Source organism: Lactuca serriola, chromosome 2 (assembly GCF_051521515.1).
Source record: "Lactuca serriola cultivar US96UC23 chromosome 2, Lser_US96UC23_V15, whole genome shotgun sequence".
Taxonomy (NCBI): Eukaryota; Viridiplantae; Streptophyta; class Magnoliopsida; order Asterales; family Asteraceae; genus Lactuca; species Lactuca serriola.
The window spans coordinates 155,148,541-155,171,220 of NC_136409.1; the positions used below are offsets into that span (position 1 = coordinate 155,148,541).

The 22,680-nt window shown below is 38.1% G+C and overlaps 1 protein-coding gene across 1 annotated transcript; it reads right to left on the minus strand.

Moving 5' to 3' along the window:
* Nucleotides 1-19,772: 19,772 nt before the first annotated feature.
* LOC145089685 (uncharacterized) lies at nucleotides 19,773-22,609 on the minus strand. Its single transcript, XM_079028086.1, has 4 exons — nucleotides 22,256-22,609; nucleotides 21,090-21,260; nucleotides 20,259-20,592; nucleotides 19,773-19,957 (listed from the first exon to the last, which is right to left on the minus strand). The coding sequence occupies exons 1-4, from the start codon at nucleotides 22,607-22,609 to the stop codon at nucleotides 19,773-19,775; spliced, it is 1,044 nt and encodes a 347-aa protein (XP_078884212.1).
* Nucleotides 22,610-22,680: the final 71 nt, after the last annotated feature.

The window sequence follows — 22,680 nt, forward strand, 5'->3', positions numbered from 1 at the left end:
TGTTTCAGTTAATTAAGCAACAATTTACAGAGAACCAAGCTAGGCTTTGATACCACTGATGGGTTTTAGCCATAAGAACTTTCCTATGTGCGCATGCAAAACCCTAATGCTTGGATCTAGGCTTTCTAATAAACATGCTTTGAATCCAAGACTTCTAATTACTAATTAGGTTAAACAACAACATTGAAACAAATCTAGAATCATACCTTTGAGTTCCTTGTTGATCTTGAGGTCTTGGAGCTTCTAGAGTCACAAATGTCACTCCTCTAATGGCTTACAAACACCAAAGCAAGGAGGATGATTTGGGAGAGAGGAGAGGGGAGGAATTTCGACCAGAGGTTCCTTACTTTAGGTCAAGTGTCGAATTCCATCAGCCATAGGGTCTATTTATACTTGTAGACTCCTTAAGGGTTACAACCTAAACCCTAATTGGATAATCTTCTCTTAAGGCTATCCAAATCCATTCCTAGATAAGCATATGGACGATTTTAGCTTTCCTAAAGCTCTTAGAATCCGTCCAAACCATATCCTAATGGATTTACAGTTTAAAGCTTAACTATCAAACAATTGACAGTTTATACCCCTTTATTTAATTAATTTCTTTAAGTCACCAAATTAATTCTAATTAATTCTATGACTTATATTAATCAAATAACAATATATTATTCATTATATTATTCCCATAATATATTAATAATATTTATTCTCTCTTAATAAATCATCCTATCAAGTTGCTATGGTGAAGGCAACCCAAAAGGACCATGCACAACCGGATATAGTTACAGCCTTAGACACTATTCCAACAGCATGGGACCTTACATGGGTGTAAAAGCAGCCCCTAACTGCCTTATAACTCCCTTAATGACCAAATTCTGAAGCCTCAACCCCCAACCATGCTTGCAATCATGGTTGGTCACCAAAAATGGCTTATAAAAGCCCTAAATCTCCCCAAAAGGGGTTCTATCAAAAGAAAGAGCAAGATAACAACTTTATACCTCCAATAAACTGTGGATGATGCTCAAACTTGGGTTCCCCTGGTCTCCACTTGTTTCCTCAAGTCTTTCACCTTCCTCCTTATGGTCACAACTAGCAAGATCCACCAAAATGCCTTAGTTCTTCTATAAAACGACAATGGTTTGCTATGGGGTGGGGGGGGGGGTTGGAAGCATTAAGGACGAAAGGGATGCTGAATAAGTGGTTAAAATAGGGTGAAAACCCTCAAACTAGGGTTTTGTCCGGACAGCGCCTACTCGCCGATTCCAGCCGCTGACTCGTCGAGTAGGTCATTAAACTTCCGCGTCCAAGATACTCCAACTCGACAAGTTGGACCGCAACTTGCCGAGTCCAAGGCCAAAATGCAAGGTACTTCAATGAAATACATACCAGAAACGAGGTGCTACAAGGGTAAATCGATTAACTTGAGTTATGAGCCTCCTCCAAAACTATCTACCAGACCCCACTAGAAAATGACACCTATACTCGACCGCACAGGGTCAAAAGTCCACGAATTTTGGTAGAAAACCTATCAATATCACCCTTGATCCTCTCCTGCTTCCATTTTTCCATCTTGACTCCCTCGACCTGTGCCTCCCTGATCAAATCCAGTAGTGGGGAGTCGATGTTCATCCTTAAATAATTCCTTAGAGTAGGAGCACTAACCGCCTAGCAGCTCAAAGTGTTAGTGACCACATTGGTCTTCCTCAAGTGATAAAGAATCTCGTAGTCATAATCCTTGACCACATCAAGCCACCTACGTTGCCTTATGTTCTGATTCGGCTGATCCATGAGGTATCTAAAACTCTTGTGATCTATGTAGATGGTACATCAGACCCCATAGAGATAATGTTGCCAAATCTTGAAGGAAAAAACCACTGCCCCCAACTCCAAATCATGAGTCGGATACCTAACCTCATGAGGCTTCAACTGATTGGATGCATAAGCAATGACTCTACCTCTCTACATAAGAACCACCCCCAGGCTTGTGATCGACATGTCACGAAATACCACAAAGTCCTTGACACTCTTAGGGAGGGTCAATAACCAGCCAATCCTAGAAAATTATTAATCTCAGACGGGGACTTCGGAACCTCCCACTGCATCACTACCTCGATCTTTTCCGGATCGACCAGAATCTCGTTCTAATTGATGGGTGTTCTAGAAATTGGACCTCTCGTAACCATAACTCACACTTGGAGAACTTGGCATAAATCCTCTCATGTCTCAATACTCCCAGCAACTCGCTAAGATGCTCTTCACGTTGCTCCCAGGTCTTCGAGTAGACCAAAATATCATCAATGAAAACAATGACTAACTGATCGAGCATCGGCCTGCACACCTGGTTTGTTAGATCCATGAACGTTGTTGCTGCGCTGGTGAGCCTAATTGGCATCACCACGAACTCGTAATGACCATAACGAGTATGGGACACTTTCTTCCCCACGTCCTCCTCCCGGAACCTTATCTGGTGATAGCCCGATTTCATATCAATCTTGGAGAACCAAGATGCACCTGATAATTGATCGCAGAGATTATCAATCCTTAGGAGTGGGTAACAGTTCTTCAATGTCAACTTTTTTATCTCCCGATAATCTATGCATATGCAAGGAGACCCAACCTTCTTCTTTAGAAGCAGGATCGATGTTCACCAGGGTGAACTACTTGATCTGATAAACTGCTTGCCTAACAACTCCCACAGCTGAGAGGATAACTTTTGCATCTCGAGTGGTGCGAGGTGATACAATGCCTTAGCAATCGACACTGCACCAGGGATCAAATCGATCTTGAGCTCCACCTGCCTTAATGGGAGGCACACCAAGTAAATCCTCTAGGAATACATCCGAAAACTCTCTAACCGGTAGAACATATGAAATCGAAACTTCCCCCCCCCCCCCCCCCCCCGACCCGAGTGTCAACCACGTATGCGAGGTAACCTAAGGGACCATGTTGAAGATACTGCCAAGCCCTAACAACTGAAAAAAAAGGATGAACTAAGCCTATTACCCTCGCCATAAATAATTAGTTCTCCCCCAGTTGTGGTTCGAACTACCATACGTTGTCTCTCACAGTCAATCAGAGCTCCAAATCTGCTCAAGCAGTTCATCCCCACTATCAAGAACACATCCCCTATAGGAAGGCACCCCGAATATCTCTAAAGTACAATCCTGGAAAATACTCGAGGCTGCAACACCGTGTTTGTTGGCGATGGAGACTAGCAATGGACATTCCAGCTCCCTAATATTCATAACAAAATCCCTACTAAAGGACTGGGATACAATATACCAACTTGCACCTGAGTCAAAAAGCACAAGAGCAGACATAGAGTTCACTAAAAATGTACCTATAATGAATACAAGCATAAGCATATAAGGAAATAACTTGACAGAATAATAAATGAAAACATACCAGAAATGACATCAGGCGCCGCCCTAGCCTCCTTTGTTGTGAGCTGAAAATCACGAATCCTGGCCTTCGGGGCCTCAGCTTCCCTAGGCGTCCCTCTGTGATCCTCGATGTAGTTAGGGATGGTGCCTACACGGGCCTAGCAGTGAGCAAAGAACATTGGGCCTTTACATGGCCTACCTAATCATAATGGTAACAAATCCGCGGGGCTTGCTGATGCCAATCCTTCGCAAAATGACCCTCCTCGCCATATTTGTGGCACCCAACAGCTGATCAACACGCCCCATCTCACACTTGCTACAACTGTGGCCCTTATGACCTCTAGATCGTGAATTACAAGGTTTGAGCCGCTTCGTTGTTGGTTATGTCTGACATGGAGCCTTCTTCCTCTCCCTCGTCTGAGTCTCAATCTCAATCTCTCTCCTCCATGCAAAAGACTACAACTCAGAGAAAAAACTGTACCACTGGGTAGAAACAAACTCCCTAATCTCCGTCTTGATCATGCTCAAGTAACAGGATATCTGAACCTGCTTCGAAGCAGCATACTCGGGATAGAAAAGAGATCTCTCTATGAACATGTTGGTGATCTCTTTCACCAAATCTGTTATCTGCTTCAGTGACAGATACTCATGGTCTAATCTCTCCCTCTGCACCAACGACGCATACTCAGTACGAAACATCTCTGAAAACTGTTCCCAAGTCATTGCGGCTCTCTCTGCAGGAGATACTCACTGGTCACCAGCTTCCACCAATCCTTCGCCCCAAAATGAAGAAGGTTTGGGGTTCACCTGACCTTCTGGTCCCCCGGAGACGATCAAGTGAAGAGACAACCCTCCACATCAGATAACAACCTCATAGAAACAATTGGGTCCTTGATCTCGTCAAAATGCAAGGGCTTCATGTTGTTGAAGTCCCTATACTGAAATGACCCTCTCCATTGAACAGTAGACACAACTATGGTGGATGCAGCAGCAGCAACCTCAGTCATAGTTGCATATCGCTCGTCAAAAAACTCAATCATTGTGGTCTTGATAGACCCAATCTCTGGGATCGCTTCTCGAACATCCTTGGTCACCTGATTGGTGATCATCTCATGAGTGTCATTGCTAGTCAATCTTGGCCTCGCCAGGCCGCCAACTCCTGATCCAGAACCTCTAGTGATAGGCATATTGAAAATAAACCGAGAAAACATCAGAAAAAGATTCATAATCCAAACTCCCATATTATCTCAGAATGACTTAACCCCAGAGGTTCGGGACTTCCCTGATACTTGTACGAGTCCTGTGTTTCTAGTAGTATGGGCCCATACTACCTTCCACACCTACCCGTATTTGTCTCGAGGGATCTTCACATACCACCCGGCTATAAAGCCCAAAACTAGGATATGCATACATCCTATACTCACTCTCGAGAGAGTGACTAACCCTTCCTAAAGGTGGCCTACTACACCCCATTCCCACTCATGAAACTTCCACTAACCATGTAGCCGCTCGTGTATGCTAATCATACATAACATTGAATTCGATAAACAATCGAATACTTGATTCTACCTTAAGCCCATAACCAGACCAAGAACATGAAATAAGGCTAAATCAAACATTATTCGGATATAAAATCTTAGTTATGTGCAAATATGATGCATACACTAAGCAACTACAATAATATTTCTAGTTTCATATAGCATAACAAGTAACTTGCGTAGGCTATCAGGCATCATACATCAGGCATTCTATCATGTAATTCCCGAATATACTTATCCTACATACTAGCATTCATTTATATCATTACATAAAACAAATGTGTGTATCTTGGGGAATCACTTTCCTTGGCTTTGGCTAATTATACACATCGCATCATTTATGTCGGTTCTTTTAGTTTTTAATTTTGAAAGCATTTTGTAGATCCTTAGTTTGAGTCTGGAATCACAAAAGTGTTCATCCAATTCTTTCAAACCAGGGCTCTGATACCAACTTGTAACAACCCAAAATCATGACATAAATTTTCATTTCTCAAACTATTTCAAAATCCATAAGTTACATAAAAACATAGTTTCTCAAAACCATAAACAAGAATCAGAGTATCCAAAAATCATAAGTTATATAAAAATATAGGATGATATGTATAATCAAGCCTTCGCCTTGCCTCTGTCCTTTGTAGTACCTGAAACCAAAATATCAAAATGTAAGCGAAAGCTTAGTGAGTTCCCCCAAAGTACCCCACACAACAACATAATACAATGCATGCAAATCAGGCCTACAACACAAGTCTAAACTGCTATTGAGCCATCAGCTATAAGTTAGACCACTCTCTAGCCTACAACATAAGTTAGACCTTTCCCTTAGGTCTACAATATCAACTGGACCGCCCGAGTATCTTGGCCTTCAACACAAATAAGGACCGTCTCAACCCATCAAAACAATGACATGTCGAAATATGCAATAATAATCAATAACCAGCAAATACATGTAATCATACAGATCTACCGGTCTAACATGTAACCAGCAAACACATGTAAACATATAGATCTACCAGTCTATTATTTAACCAACATACCATCATCCTATATAACAGGATATATAACCTAGTACATTGACATTAGTGCATTCGACCCACAACTATAATGAGGAAAACTCACATCCCAATCTGAAAGATAGTTAAACTGATCATTGCTCCAAATATTGTCTCTAAGTTCAGATATACAATAAATAGTGAACAAATCTCAATCTACTATTCAAATTACCCCAAATAACCTAAAGTCAAACTTGGTGTAATTCAACGGTTGACGGTCAAAAGTTAATGGTCATGACCATACCGAGTACACCCTACGCACTTCAACACTACAACATGCGTAGAGGGTGACTTGGCTTTTACAAGACACTTTTAAGCTACCTGCTACGTACCATTAGGTACGCCCTACATACTCAAGTCAAATTCTAACTCATTATTAAGAACTTATTCTCTTAAGACCATTTATCCAAAACTCATATCTTTCCCCACATAACGTCCTAAATCGTAAAGTTTCAAACTTTATGAATTTGCATGGCGAAAAAGTGCCCAAGACCAAAACCCTAACTTATTAGAAGATCCTAAGCTCCATAACTCATGCATGGGTGGAAAAGTGACCAAAGATAACATTTTAAGACTCTAAGCATTCAAAAACGTCAGAAAAGGCTACTCATAAGGTATGGGGTAGTTCATACTCATCAAGACCAATGATATGGGACAAAAAGAAACATAAACTTATAGCTAACAAGAGATTCATCAAGTTCTGAACTTTATACCTCTTAAAGAATTCTTAAGAGGTGAAAATCCTAGATCTACAATAATTGAATCTATCCAAGCAACACCACTTTTTAGCTCACAAGGAAAAAAAATATGGGATTAGGGTTTCAAAGGAGTCACTTTTTATCCATGCAACACCACCCCGGATTTTGGGTTTTCACTCTAGTCGAGTACACCATGCTTACACTCTAACTACGCCTCACATAGTTCGTTAAGGCCTCACAACAATTTCCCTTTTATGTAGCGCGTAGATGCTATCTACGCCCTATGTAGACTTGAACCTCGCAAAATCCTAAGAATTAACTGTTTTGGTCAAAAATTACACAAGTATAAATCAACTAATTGAATGAGAGGTTATGATGTTTGAATTGTGCAATAGAGAAAGGTAAAGAGAATGACACGGTTGTTTACAAGGAAAGCCCTTGATCCTTGCTAGGATCTCTAGCACAAAACCTTGGTAGTTGATAATGATCGCCTGCCTTGATGATTTTGTTAATATAAAATGATGATTATAGAGAGTATTTCAGTAAGACCAAGTGCAAAAGTTCATAGAGTAAGCTAAGAGTAAGTAGAGTGTGTCGTGTGCGAGATACATGTTTCAATTTATAGTCTAAACTAGCTAACAAGATGTCTGATATTCTCAGGATCCTCTATGACCAACTTTGTGAACGTTGTTGGACTTGGTATTCCGGGTCTTTAGCATAGTTGAGACGACTCTCTTTTGAGAATAAGTCTTCTCTTGACTATTTCTGCACATGCGTTAATTAAGAACAAAATCTAACCCTTATAAATGTTAGTAAATAATAATAACGGTAACAGTCGGGATCCTAAGATAGTTGAGCATCTTGAATATCTGATGAGGTCTGAGGATCCTAAATGCTTTGAGGATCCTGACCCTAACAATTTCCCCCAAGTTATTCCTTAAAATATAGGAGTTAATTTCAAGAATATTAAAGGGATAACATAAATATAAATTAAAAAGTGGAGATAAAAAAGAGTTTAAAAATTGTCCCTTAATGGATACGTTTTATCCATCTCAAGGTAACTGAGAAGCAGTCAAATCATATTTCTTATCTCTTCTTTGATGTAAATGTGGGCTTTCGGTAATTTATTCTTTACTCTCTTCAATCGTCATTATCTTATTGTGAAGGTAATTTTTCCTCTTACTTGTTTTCTTTTATTCCTCTGATTTTCCTCGTCATGGTTAAGAAAACTAGTCGCTCTTGAGCTAGCGTTGTTACTTATCCCGAGAATGACTTCAGTGATCAAGCAATCTTATCTGATGATGAGCTTTTCTCCTTCGACGATGAGGATATGGAATCGTTGAAAGCTATTGGGGCTTTTCCTTCTAATGTAGTTTTTCAAACTTTTGAGGCCACCGTTCAACCAAATTTTGCTTCTCCGGCGTGGATTTGCTTTTCCGAATACCCATTTACTCTAGGTTTAACTTATCCTTTTACTGGTATCATTTGTGATTTCTTTTCGACTACCCAAATTTCTTATATCCAAGTTATGCCTATGGTTTGGAGGATCTTGTTTTGGATTGATCGCTTGAATCAATCCAAGAATATGGGCATCGGGTTACCTAAGCTGGCCCTTGTTTATGATCTTTCTACTCTTGGTTCTTCCCATTTCCTATTAAGAGTTTAGACAAGAAGACCACCCCTCATTCTGAAATCTAAACAAAATGATGGTTCGTAAAAGGAAACATACTTCTTCTTCAGACGTGATTCGATTCTCGATGGGGATTCCCTACCAAAAACATGGATTAAAAGGGGTAGAATTAAAATTTAGATTTTAAGGATCTTGAAATTTACTTCTCTTTTTTTTGTTTGTTTTAATGCATCATTCAAATTTGAGGAGTTGTTCCTTCCACTAGTGATTCCAAGGACAATGTTTCCAAATTTCTTGCACTTCCTGCACTTGAATGGTCGTTCAGGCGCAAATATTCTAGTCTCCAAGAGGGTTGTTCTACTACTGCTTCTATGGCTACTAGTAACATTATTTTTCTTGGATACTTCTTTTAGATTCGCGGGAGGCATTAGCCGAGCTGACTAGCAAGCCTGCTCCTGTCACTAAGGATCATGCATCGTAGCCATTGGAAGGAGGAGAGAAAGATGGGGCCAATGATGATCAGACTAAGGTCTAGGCCTGTAAGAAGATAAATTAAGTAGCTTTTGCTTTATGTAAGACATTTAGCTTTTGCCTTAATAGGTTGGTGTGCAACTTTTTAAATGACATGGTAGTATTTCCCTTTTATCTGTCTTTATTTTTGTGTCTAGTTTAATCTGCGTGTCAAATATAGTACTAGGATTTTTTAGAAGTTGGGATCCTGAAAATAGTGAATAATTTTCAAGATAAAGTTCTTTTGGCAAATAATAGATAAAATGATTTGATAAGGATTGAATTAGTTAAACAACTAAAAGTAATAACTTAAAATAATAAGAACTGACTTTGTTATGCAATTTAAAATGTTTAAAGTTTCTTAAAAAGTTTGATAACTGAATTGTAATCCTTAAGAGTTTCAAATAATTTTTATAATGAAACAAGTATAAAAGAATTTGTTAAGAATTAATTTTGGTAAATCTAAGTGCTTTAAAACTTCTTTAGAGATATCAATTTAAAATAGTAAATGACTCTGAAGTGATGAAAGTTTATAAACCAGCAATTGGTTTAGGATCCTGAAAAGTTTAAGATCCTTAACTTTGCTTAAAAAATTTCAAAGTTAAGAACAAGGAAAGATGGAACCTAATTGTCTTCGAGTTTTTCCTTAAGCTTCATAAGTTCTTCAATCATAGAATTTACTAAGGATAAATCTCAACTTAGGAAAGAACTTATGATCATTGTTGACTTCGGATGTTAAGATTCTTACTGATGAGGATCCTTAATCATAAGATTATACGGGGGAATTCCCTTCTTAGGATTACATGTTTAGGTTATGAACATTGACAAAATTCTTGTGTAACACCATAAGTTCAATTGATAACTTGTTAATGTTATATATACTATGGTGGATCCCAACTTGTGACATATTTCATGGGAAAGATCCCTACTTATGATAACATGAAAACGTTATGATTCGTGTGTATTTTCTGGGGAAAGATCCCGACGTGTGATAACATGAAGATGCTATAAAACTTATGTAATTTGTAGAGTAAGATACCAATTTTTGATAACATGAAAATGTTATAAAACTTAAGGATCTTAACTTATGTTCAAAGATAAGAGGGTTGACAAGCCACTGCATCGTGAAATGATCCCCTTTATTTGTATCCCATAGTTAGATATCTTGCGTTCAAGCAAGGTGTATAAACCTTAGTTCGTATGAAAGTGGTAATTAGCTCTTTAAACCTTAGAGGGGATTAAGTACCCTTAAGCATAGGAGAGATGATCAGTCTCTAGCTTGTGTGTATGATAGTTTAAAGATCATACCGTTGATATAATGGAATTATCCAAGTGTTAAGATGTTGAGATCTCCGTGTGTCAAGATCCTTATGTTTCAGGAAATCTTCAACCTTGAGGATCCTTATGTTTCAGGATCATTGCTTATGGATATCCTTAGCTGTTAAGATCTTTACATTGTTCTGTATAGCAAACATTAGCTAGCATTGGGCGTTAGTCTAGCTAACGCCCCTCCGATGCTTAAGTTAGTAATTTATTCGAGGAGAAAATAAGTAATGATGAAAAGTTTAAGGTAAAGAAGATGTGCACCTCGCCTTTGTTGAAGATCAATTGATCATACTTACATATAGTATGCTATGAGATGTATAACATTCCAGGATCTTGGCAAAATGTCTCCTTCGAGTGTTTCTAGCCAATATGCTCCGTTTCTTGCTTCAACATCTATGAGATATGGTCATTCCCACTTAGGAGCTAGTTTACATGCACTAGGATCCTTGGTGTTTTGAAATGCTTTCCTTAATACCGAGTCTCATATTTGGAATCTTCTAACTTTTATGTTCGTGTTGTAAGCCTTGGTGATCCTTTTTTGATGAGCAACAATGCGTATCTTGGCAAGATCTCTGGGTTCGTCAACAATGTTAAGATCATGGGCTAGGATCTTGTCATTGTTTTTTTGATTTTGGAGCAATTATCTTGTTGTTGGGATCACTACTTCGGTAAGGATCATTGCTCCTATCCCAAAAACCAAGGAGTAGGGGGTCTGACCTGTGGCTACTTTGGAAGTAGTCCTATATGCCCATAGGACAAAAGGAAGCTCTCCTGCCCATCTTCCTTTCTTTTCATCTAGAATTTTCTTTTAAGTTGTTTACTATGATCTTGTTGCTAGATTATGCTTGAACATTAGCTTGAGGATGAATAGGAGTGGAAATTATCATTTTGATTCCCCAACTCGTGCAAACGTCTCTTGTCCTTTTGCTTATGAATTAGGATCCATTGTCACATATGATTTCAACAGGGATCCCGAACCTGGTCAAAATATTATGTTCATTAAATGACACTACCTCTTTGTCTCTAACCTGAACGAAGGCTTCAACTTCGATCCAATTCGAGAAGTAATCAATCATCACTAACATGAAGACTTTTCCTCCATGAGCTATTGGTAATTTTCCAACCATATCCAGTCCCCATTTCATGAATGGCCATGGAGACAAAATAGAATGTAGCGATTCTGCCGGTTGATGTAGGATGTTGTTATGTCTTTGGAAAGCATCACAATTTTGAGCATGTAGAAAATAATATTTCTTCATTTTTGGCCAATAGTATCATGTTCTCAATACCTTGGAGCATAAGGATCTCCCTCTAGTGTGATTTCCACAATCTCCTTCATGTATGTCCTTCAAGACTTTTGCAGCTTTAGGATCTTCCAAGAACTGAGGTATGGACCTGCCATAGACATTTTACAGAGTTTTCCTTGGCTTATTACAAATCTTGAGACTCTTGTTCTGAATGCTCTTTCGTTTTTTTCTTCTTTTGGGATCATGCCATTTTGGAGATACTCCATAATGGGTTGGATCCATGATCGTGGACTTCTTCGAGGGTCCTGTTCGTCGGGATCCCTTTGAGGAGGGATCTAAGGGTCAAGATCTTTGATGGATGCTACACTTATTGGATGTTCAGTATCATTGGGTTTGTCGGAAAGGGCTTCTATAGCTGGAGTTATTATGTGGGTTATATGGATCTTCATTTCTGGTGGGATGCTTAGGGATGATCCTAAGTTGGCTAATGCTTCTGCTTCTGTGTTTTCTTCTCTAGGAGCTTGGGATAGGCTAAAGTTTTTGATGTGTGTGAAATGCACTGGTTTTATTCCTACTTTTAGTTGATAAATCAAGCACACAAAGGCAGTGAACCTGTCTTTTAGTGGTATAGTTGGATAAGTAGGGTGTCGAACTCAAGGAACGGAAATTAAACTAATAACTAATTTTAATTAAGCAAGTAATAAAAGTAAAAGGGTTTTTCTCTAGTTTTACAAGAGTAGAAACTTAAACACACCACTTAAGCACTTAATTAACCAAACAACTAAGACAAGTAACAAATTCACCAAATTTGATAAAGAGTTTCTGTTTAGGTCCAACCAATTCACTCCTATGGTTATTTATATGATAGATCAATTGTTATTGGTTACCAACTATAGTGGTTAGGTTCATGTTCATTACTACTAACCCTTAGACAATTAATCAATTCAAGCAGTGGCCAATTGTTTAAACTAATTAATTCCCTAGTTCAATTATTTGGATTAAATAAGATTTGTAATTGGTTAATCAAGTTGGTCACTACTAGAAAACAGCCCTTTAATGACGCGCAAACAATGACACGTGCTGATACAGGACGCACATTCGTCCGTGCCCTAAAAAGTAATGTCAGATTTGCAAAATTGGAAGGATAGAGGGCACGCATTTGTGTGTGCCCTAAAATTAATGTCCAACAATAAAAAATTACAAACACGGAGGGCACTTATGTTAAATGTGTGTCATCTACAAATGTCGCTTTATAATTTTTTAATTAGACGCGCATTTTTAAGGGGGGAAATGAAAAATCTCTAAAATTCTAAAAATTTTAAGTGCCCGCTTCTCCATTCTATCCTCATCACCTTCCATTCTCTCCCTCTATTCTCTTTGCAAACCCTAAGCCATCGCCATCTTATTCTCTATGCAAACCCTAGGACGTGCTAGGGTTTTATTTTATTTTAAGCTTAACTTCTCCTTATTTACTCTCACTCTACCCCTTCATCCTCCAATAAAAAATGTAGTGGGAGGCATTCTTAACGTATACGACCATTTGCAGCTGCTTTACACCGCCTCACCATCATCTTCTCATACTTTTCTCATGTCGGCGTCTATATACCACCGTCTATATACCCGTCACCATTATTTCTTCAAAGACGAACCCTTTTTTTGGGGTTGATTTGTGCTGGAGATGGCGCTCCTGGAGATGAGCTGCTTCCTCCTCCAATAAGAAGGATGTGGGAGCGATTCTTAATGTATACGGTCGTTATCACCTTCACCTCCCCTCATCTATAACTTCACCGTGGTTCTGCAGCTAGCTTTGCCACGGGTCGCTTCTAGCTTTGCACTCATTGGTATGGAACGCCACCTCCTGTTTAGTTTGGAGTGCCTATGTTGAATCACTCTTACTACTCTTATTCCTTTTCTCTTTGCCGCCACCTCCTGTTGTGCACCGTTGCTTCTCCGAATCCTCTACCACCACTTGTTTCTGGCTTTATTACCTAGAAATTTGAGGTTTACTTTGGTTTAGGTGCGACTCTTCTTCCTTTTCACATCGTATAACTTTATCTTCACTCTAATTCTCATCTTTTGCATTCCGATTTTATTTAGCCTCTCAAAATCGATCTCAAGGTCGATTTTGCATGTATTTTGACTTTAATCAATTCACTTTGACATTTGACTTTAATCTATTTTGACTTTAATCAAGGTCACTTTAGTTTGATTATGTGATACTGGTTTATTTATTTATTAAGCAATTCGCTTTCATATTTGGAAATTCAGGGGGTTTGACTCTTTATAGTTTAAAGGAGGCAAGAACCTGTACTAAGGTTCAAATTTAAGGATTTATAGAATTGAGAAGGGGAGAAGTCGATTCACAAACTAGGCAGCGAGACCAACATTTGCACTGGTGAGCCCCAATTGCAAAAAAGATTACCATTTTGCCCTTGCAAGTTTCAAACTAACTGGCATCGAGAGTTTTGTTTTTTACAATCACTTCTAATTGGGGTAGAAAATTACCATTATGCCCTTGCAAGTTTTAGCTGCCAAGAAAACTAACTGGCATTGAGTTTTTTTCTTCAATATTTAGCTTGCAATTAATTTTTTTAATATAGTTTTGATTTTTTGTTGCAGTAGCACTGTACAAACATGGAAGAAGAAGAAGGAGGGGAGGTCTAGGGTTGGATTCAATTAAAAATGATAAAATAATGCGATTTTCAACTTCGAGAAACTCGTGGCCGATTTTGTATGATATCTGTTGTCCCAATATCTGCAATTATTAATTGATAAATATCTGCAATTATTAATCATCAATTTTTTAATGCCGCATCTTGTTTATTATATGCAGGCCAGTACATAGCCTCAATCTTTAAAGAACCCTATAAAAGGTTTTTAATCTTTAAAGAACCCTATATTGTTTTAGTTTTCACTGCACAAAGCTTCAACCTCTAAAGAACCGAACCTACAAAAGGTTTTTAATCTTTATTTTCAGGTTCTTTTGGTATTGTTCATTGTGCTGATTGGAATGGCTATGTAAGTAATACACCTTTTTCCTTTTATTATTATATATGTAACGAGGGTATTTTGGTCTTTTCATTTAAAACTTTACAAACTCCACTACTTTCCAGGATGTTGCAGTGAAAATTCTTTTAGAACAAGATTTTCATCTAGAGAATCTCTATGAAAAAACAAGAAGGAAGGTGAAACGACAGCTGTCAATGGTGTTGCTGGTGGCATGTCTAGTGGGAATGGAAACATGGCCACAGTATGTGCTTTCATCTGTTGTTCTTCCTGACGAAAGATTTTTTTTCTTAATTTGACTTTGGCTGATTTGGCAGAAGAATATGGAGCAAGAAGGCGAGATGGGTAATGGGGATTCAGCACAAATACGGATGAGCAAAGGAACCGGGGAACCGGTCGGAACCGGAACCAGAACCCCATGGAACCGGTCGGGCCGAGACCAATACTATAATATTGTCATAAAGGTAGGAGGTGTGTCAGCAGAACACGAGAAGTTTGTGTCTGCAGATGTTGCTGAGACAATGCATGGATATCGGAGGTCCCTGCACAGAAGCCCTAGTTCAGTAAGCCATTTTGATATCAATTTTTCTATTGAATCATTTCTACTTCCCATTAAACCAAACCTCCATCTCCCTTCAATCTTCTTTCAGATTATCTCCGAAGATCTTTCAGATCCTGTTCATTCACATAAAGATCTGGACAAAGATGCAACACTGTATTTTAGAAAAGTAGTTCAATTTTAAGAAGAACTTGCAAAGCAAATGGTCAGCCATGGTTATGTTTTGGATCTTTTTGCTTCTACCCTTGACCAGGTCAACATTCATTCTCTTAACTGTGCTATTCATTCCATCATTATGTTCTTAACTGAATCTTTTTTATATTCTTAGGTTGGAGTTGCAGAAATGAAGGTGATTATTGAAAGAACTGGTGGACTTGTTGTTTTAGCTAAAAGTTTTGGTCATTCGATTTTTAAAGATTCATTCAAACATGTTTTTGAGAAAGGAGAAGAGTCTCTTGGTCTTGCTCGTAAGTGAGTACATAAGATGAATATAATATCATTCATCATCATATTATTTGATGTATAACTATAAATGTATAATGAATTTGTGAATTGTGATTATATTACTTTCAGTGGCACACTTAAAATTACATGTTCAAAGGATATCAAGATTCAGGGGATCATAGGACCTTGCACATCTTTGGATAAGGTGGCAATTTAGTCATTTACTAAATTGTTCATTAATCTTTACCAATTTGTACATAATTTTTTTTGGCTATTTATGTTGCAGAAAGGACCTGTTGTTGCAACCGAAACTACGAGTTACTACAATCACTAGAAGATGGGTAGAGAGTGCTATTGTTTCAGAGGTAAAAAATAGTAAAACACTTTTCTTTATTTGGCTAAAAGACTTATTTACCCTTTTCTTTAACAGGAATTAACGCAAGGTTTTGATGTAGAGAGTGCTATTGTTTCACTTTTTGTTTGTTTACTCTTCTTGATTTTGTTTCTAAGTTATTAGAAAAATATTGCTTTTTTTTTATTCCCAGCATGTATTTTGTTTGGATGGAGTTGCACCCATGGAAACCACTCAAGCTATTAACAACTCTGAATCTCACACCACCACAATAAAAAAACCCATGGCAAGAGGATGGTCTCACAGCTTAAAAAACTTGTTGTAAGTAGTTAAAACATTTAAGCTACTTAAAAAAATAGTATTTTTTTTATGATTCAAAAGATCTTATTAGCCTTAAACATCCTTTTAATGATGTTTACCTAACCACTTAACTATTTTTTTTTATAGTAATTAAACCATTATACTCTTTTTGACCATTTAAGAAAACCATTTCTCCAATTACTTGGCTTTGGAAAATGTTAAAATACAAAAAAAAAAAAAAAAAAAAAAAAAAAAAAAGCAAAACACACTTTCACTATATCATGGATTAAGCCACTAAACTTTTATCTGTTTTATGATTATTATAGTGACTGTTCAGTGGCTAAATCGATAAATACTTTATGCTTTTATTTATTTCAATCCTATATCAAAACCAGGTAAGCAGGAGAAATGGTTTTATTAAGAGGTCAGAAAAGTTATAATGATTTAAGTACATAATTTATCCCTGTTTCCTTATATTGTTTTTATAGTCCTAATACTATTTTATAACAAATGATTTTCTAAGAAGGAATTAGGACGTCCAAAACCATCTAAGGTATATCTTCATCGTCAAACTTCATATAGTTGTTAAGACATGGTGCTGGTGTTAGTGATGAAAGACAAGGTTCGGATTCAAAAAGTGTTGTAGAGCTAACAAATGGTTCTTCAGGTATGCAATAATCTAGGCATAATTATAATATAAAACTATAAAAAAAATTCATTTTTTGATATATATTTTTTGTTTTGTTTTTCATAGGATACTAAAGAGCAAATCTTGCAAAGGATATTTTTTGTTTTGTTTTGCAGAGGATACCCCTCACATTTTCCCAAATTACCCCTTCCTCTACAATGTTTTTTGTTTCTGTGTTTTTTGTGCATCAGGTAAAGTTGATGGAAGAAAGGAACATGAAGCCACTTGATTCAAATCTTGCAACATTATCAGCAAGATGCAGTAAAGACTTGGAGTTGAATTTGGCTAGGTCATTCTTGAGTGAGATGGGCCAATGTACAAGTGCTTATCCATATAATCAGCTGCTTGGAGCATTTGTCTTAAAGAATTATGAAAGACAAGATGCAACTTTACTTAGTTGGAATTTGATGTACAAAGTAGATTAGATACAAATTTAGATATTGTAAGAAATTGAATTGTATGACATTAAATTTTATGCAATGGATTCTATTTTTTGTATATGATATTTTATTTCTATTATAAGACATTAAATGCAAATTTATTTTAAAAATCAATAAATATATAAACATTTTTTTCGAACATTTAAAAATATGATACGCAAAAATGTGTGTCATCTTCATTTATGACATGGCCTTTCTTGACAAGGTCTTCCTTGATACGCATTGCGTGTCATAAACACTCGTGTCGTAAGGTTACGACATGCAAATGCATGTCGTCTTCCTTTATGACAGGGCCTTCCTTGATACGCATTGCGTGTCATAACCGTGTGTCGTAAATGCGTGTCATAAATGCGCGTCGTCTATAGACGACGTGCAAAAGCGCGTCGTCTCTCTTTATGACAGGGCCTTTCTTGACGCGTATTTGCGCGTCGTCTGAGCATTTTACGACGTGCAATGAGTGTCGTAAAAGGCTATTTTTCTAGTAGTGGGTGTTTCAATTACCCTCTTGTTTGTTGGTTTGTCAAACAAGCTCACACATTAATTTACCCATTCTCTAATTAATCCTAGTTTCATGTTCATTATTCCTAGGCATATGATAAAGTGTTCACATAAACATATGAGGTTAACAACTAAGAGATGTTCATGTAGCTTAATTGTACGTCTTCCAATTAACAGAAAATAGTTGTGGTGAATGCATAAGGTTCTTTAACAAACTTAATTTAATGAAATCACCAATAAACAATTAACAAAAGTAATAATTAAACCATAGGAGTAATGTGGTCTTCCTAAACAAAAACAATACGAATTTAGCTCATGGTTACAGTAAAAACAAACTCAAAAACAAATTCAACTAGGCTAGACATGCTTAAATCCTAAAATTAAGTGGAAGGTATAACCTAAATTTCCTTGATTCTTCAAAAGATCGAATGTTAGGGTTTCTCAGCTCTCCAAAGGGTTCTTCAATCGTAGGTGTAGCTCCCCAAAAGCCAGAAGTATCCCCCAATTTGGATAAAGGTTCGATATTTATAATTATCACAAAACAGGGGCCACTCGGCGAGTAGGTCACCCAACTCGCCGAGTAGATGCGTAAAATCTGTGTATTGCCAGGAGTCTTGACTTATCTTCGGGAATATTCTTGGGTACTCGCCAAGTAGCCTCCCAGACTCGCTGATGAATGAGACGGTGGATCGGTGAACGGATGTGGCCCTCCTGCGCGGAAGATGGAATGTATACCCGGTTGGCAATAGTATTCCACCAGGTGGAAGCAACCACTGCTTCGGGGAGATCTTTGTGGCATTTCTCCAAGAAAGCTTCAAAGTCTTCATTTAACATGGTACTTTGATCATAAAGCCAATCCTCCATGAAAACTCAGCCATGCTGCATTGTCGTAGCTCCCCACCAAAAGAAAAGGAAATTACATTGGGATTATAATACTCACTACCACCCCGGAATGAGATGGTAGCGAAGAATTCCCAACATAATTCAGCGAAGACCGGTTCTTGAATTTTGAACAATTGTAACCAACCATCACATATGATGGTGGAATCCCCCATATTGCATTCTTTCACCAAATATGTCGTCAATTCCTCCTCCAGCCCAACCTTCCCCAGCCAATCCCAGTTTACCGCATTAGGTAAGTGGATCTCTTTCTGCTTCAAAGCTTCTAATTTTTTTTTAGCGCGGACTTGAGAAGATTTAGAGGTGATTTTGAGAAAAGAGAGCCACGGGATGTGTCCTTGGCTTCCCCCTCGTGAAGTTTGGCCTCTTCTGGACATGGTTCCTGCAAAATATCATTATTAAAGCACAAACAAACAACACCCAACAATTAAATTTGAACAATACAGGTCTGTCAAGGCCTCTACTCGCCGAGTTCAAGAACTACTCGGCGAGTAGGAAGAACTTCGGGACTAGATAATCATCAGACCAGTATAGGTCAGTTAAAACATATAATTCTTCATTAGGGTTTGCTGTACTAAGTCCATAAAACACAAATCCAAAAGAAATTTTGCCTAAAACCTCCTAATTCGTAGCAAAATCAAAACCCTAGAAATTGAGGAAACCCCCAAATCTGAGTTTTGGACAAAATAAGGGCTAAGAAGTGATAAAAATTAATCTTTAACAAGTATTGGGAGTAAAAATCATACCTTTACGCTTGAAAGATGAAGATTCAACACAAAATTACAGAAACGGCTTGAGAGAAGACACACACGGCGAGTATGAGAGTAATGGGTAAAATGAGTGAAAAACCCTTATTTACAGATTAAAAATCAACCCGTGTAAAATTGCTACTCGCCGAGTAGAAACGCGTATTCGCGATTTGCTGGGCTTATAAAGATGTACTCGCCGAGTATACACTCGTCGAGTAAGTCTTGCAGATAGAAGAAAAACTTAATTTTTTTTTATTTTTTAAACCACCACCCCACACTCTAAGCATTGCTTGCCCTCAAGCAATCATTTAAAACATGTTTTCAGAGGAAGAATGAAAATAAAACATTACCTAAGAAATTAAAAAGAAAATAAAGGGAAAAGAAATGCAAACTCTAAACTTGGGTTGCCTCCTGGAAGCGCTTCTTTTTAAGGAGTCGTTAGCTGGACTCCTTCCATGCTACGTTTCTGCCATTCCTTCCAGCAACAGCCCTTCTTCCATGTCTTCATTCCTTGGGACTCCTTCTTCATATCTTTTTACTCTATGTCCATTGACCTTGAAAGGGGTACCATCTTTTGATAATAACTCTATAGCACCATGTGGAAACACCTTCTTCACTAGAAAAAGGACCATCCCATCTTGACCTGAGATTGCCCGAGAAAAGTTTTAGCCTTGAATTAAAAAGCAACACCTTTTGCCCTTCATGAAACTCTTTATTACCCTTGATCCTCTTGTCATGCCAACTCTTGGTTTTCTCTTTATAAATTACAGAGCTAGTGTAGGCATCATTTCTAAGTTCCTCAAGAGCATTCATTTGCATTAACCTGTTGTTCTAGAGCTCCGCCATGTTGAAGTTGCACAATTTTAAAGCCCAAAAAGCTTTATGCTCGATCTTCACCGGTAAATGGAATTGCTTTCCATAAACTAGCCTATATGGTGTAGTACCAATAGGTGTTTTGAAAGCTGTTCGGAAGGTCCAAAGTGCATCATCTAGCTTATCCGACCATTCTTTCCGATTGCTCCCCACCGATCTCTCCAAGATTCTCTTTAAGGCTCTATTTGTCACCTCGGTTTTTCCACTAGTTTGTGGATGGTAGGATGTAGAAAATTTATTGGTTACCCCATATTTCCTTAGCACCTTCTCTAGTTGATCATTGGCAAAATGAGTGCGTTGGTCACTTATAAGAGCTTTTGGGACTCCAAATCTTGAAAATAACTTCTTCAAAAATCGCACCACCACCCGACCATCATTAGTTGGCAAAGCTTGTGCCTCCGCCCACTTTGATACATAATCCACCGCCACCAAGATGTATTTGTTGCCTTTGGACATGGGAAATGGTCCCATGAAATCGATCCCCCACACATCAAATACTTCGCACACTTGAATACTATGTTGTGGCATTTCATTTCCGGATGAAATGTTTCCCGCTCTTTGGCATGCATCACATTCTTTGACAAATTGGGCTGCATCTTTAAAAATCATGGGCCAGTAAAACCCAATGTCAAAGATCTTCTTAGCCGTGTAATGTGCTCCATGATGTCCACCCAGGGCCTGCTATGACAATGCTCCAAAAAATTTCGGCTTTCATTACCGAACACACATCTTTGTATTACTCCATCCTCACAGCTTCGGAAAAGGTATGGCTCATCCCAAAAGTAATACTTTATTTCGGAAAAGAATTTCTTCTTTTGTTAGCTGGTAAGATCTTTTGGGATGTATTTGCTAGCTAAGTAATTAGCTATGTCTGCGAACCATGGCTCTTCTCCCACGGTTACCATAATGTACTCGTCCGGGAAGTCATCTCCAACTCTATCTTCTTGCAATTGCGGGTTTTCAAGCCTTGACAAGTGGTCGGCTGCTACATTCTCCATTCCCTTTTTGTCGCGTATATCTATGTCAAACTCTTGATGAAGTAGAACCCATCGTATCAATCTTGGCTTGGCATCCTGCTTGGCAAACAAATACTTGATAGCAAAGTGGTCAGTAATAACAGTTGTTTTAGATAAAACAAAATAAGGGCAGAATTTATCAAAAGCGTACACCACAGCTAATAATTCTTTTCAGTGGTGGTGTAATTCTCTTGGTCCGGATTTAAAGTTTTACTAGCATAATAAATGGGTCGAAAGTGCTTATCAACCCTTTGACCAATGACAGCTCCAAATGCAAAGTCACTAGCATCATACATTATTTCAAATGGTAAATCTCAATTTGGAGCAAAAATGATCGGGACATTAGTCAATTTATCCTTTAAGAATTCAAAGGCCTCTAAATATTCTTTAGTAAAATTAAATGGGGCATCCTTTAAAAGAATTTGTGTTAGAGGTCTAGTTATTTTAGAAAAATCTTTTATAAAACGCCGGTAAAAACCTGCATGTCCTAGAAAACTTCTAATGCCCTTCACATTAGTTGGTGGGGGTAATTTGGCAATGGTGTCAATCTTTGCCCGATCCACTTCAATTCCCAATTTGGAAACCTTGTGGCCTAAAACTATACCCTCCTTGACCATAAAGTGACATTTCTCCCAATTAAGAACTAAGTCGGTTTTTTCACACCTAACAAACATTAAGTCAAGATTTTTGAGACAATCATGGAAGGAAGATCCAAAAACAGAAAAATCGTCCATAAAGACTTCCATGAATTTTTCCACCATATCGTGGAATATGGCTGTCATGCACCTTTGAAATGTCGCGGGTGCATTGCATAACCCAAAAGGCATGCGTCGATAAGCGAAAGTCCCACTTGGGTAAGTAAACGTGGTCTTTTCTTGGTCCATTGGGTCTATGGGTATTTGGAAATAACTCGAAAATCCGTCTAAAAAACAATAATAACTATGGCCCGATAATCTTTCTAACAATTGATCAATAAAAGGTAAGGGGAAATGGTCTTTACGAGTGGCATCGTTTAGCTTTCGATAATCGATGCACACTCTCCAACCGGTTACCGTTCGTGTCAGAATAAGCTCATTCTTCTCATTGGTTATGACCGTCGTCCCTCCTTTCTTGGGCACCACTTGGACCGAACTCACCCATGGACTGTCGGAAATGAAATATATAATCCCCGCATCTAAAAGCTTGACCACTTCCTTCTTGACCACTTCTTGCATATTTGGGTTTAATCTTCTTTGGTGCTGCACAACCGGCTTTGCTCCTTCTTCCAGATTAATCTTGTGAGAACAATAAGAGGGGCTGATTCCCTTGATGTCGGTAATGCTCCATGCTATGGCCCGCATTCGCTTCTTCAAAACTTGAACTAGTTCTTCCTTTTCAGATTCGGAGAGGTCAGAGGCTATTATCATTGGCTTTTGATGACCATCTTCAAGAAAATCATACTCCAAGTGATCTGGTAATGTTTTGAGCTCTGTTTTTT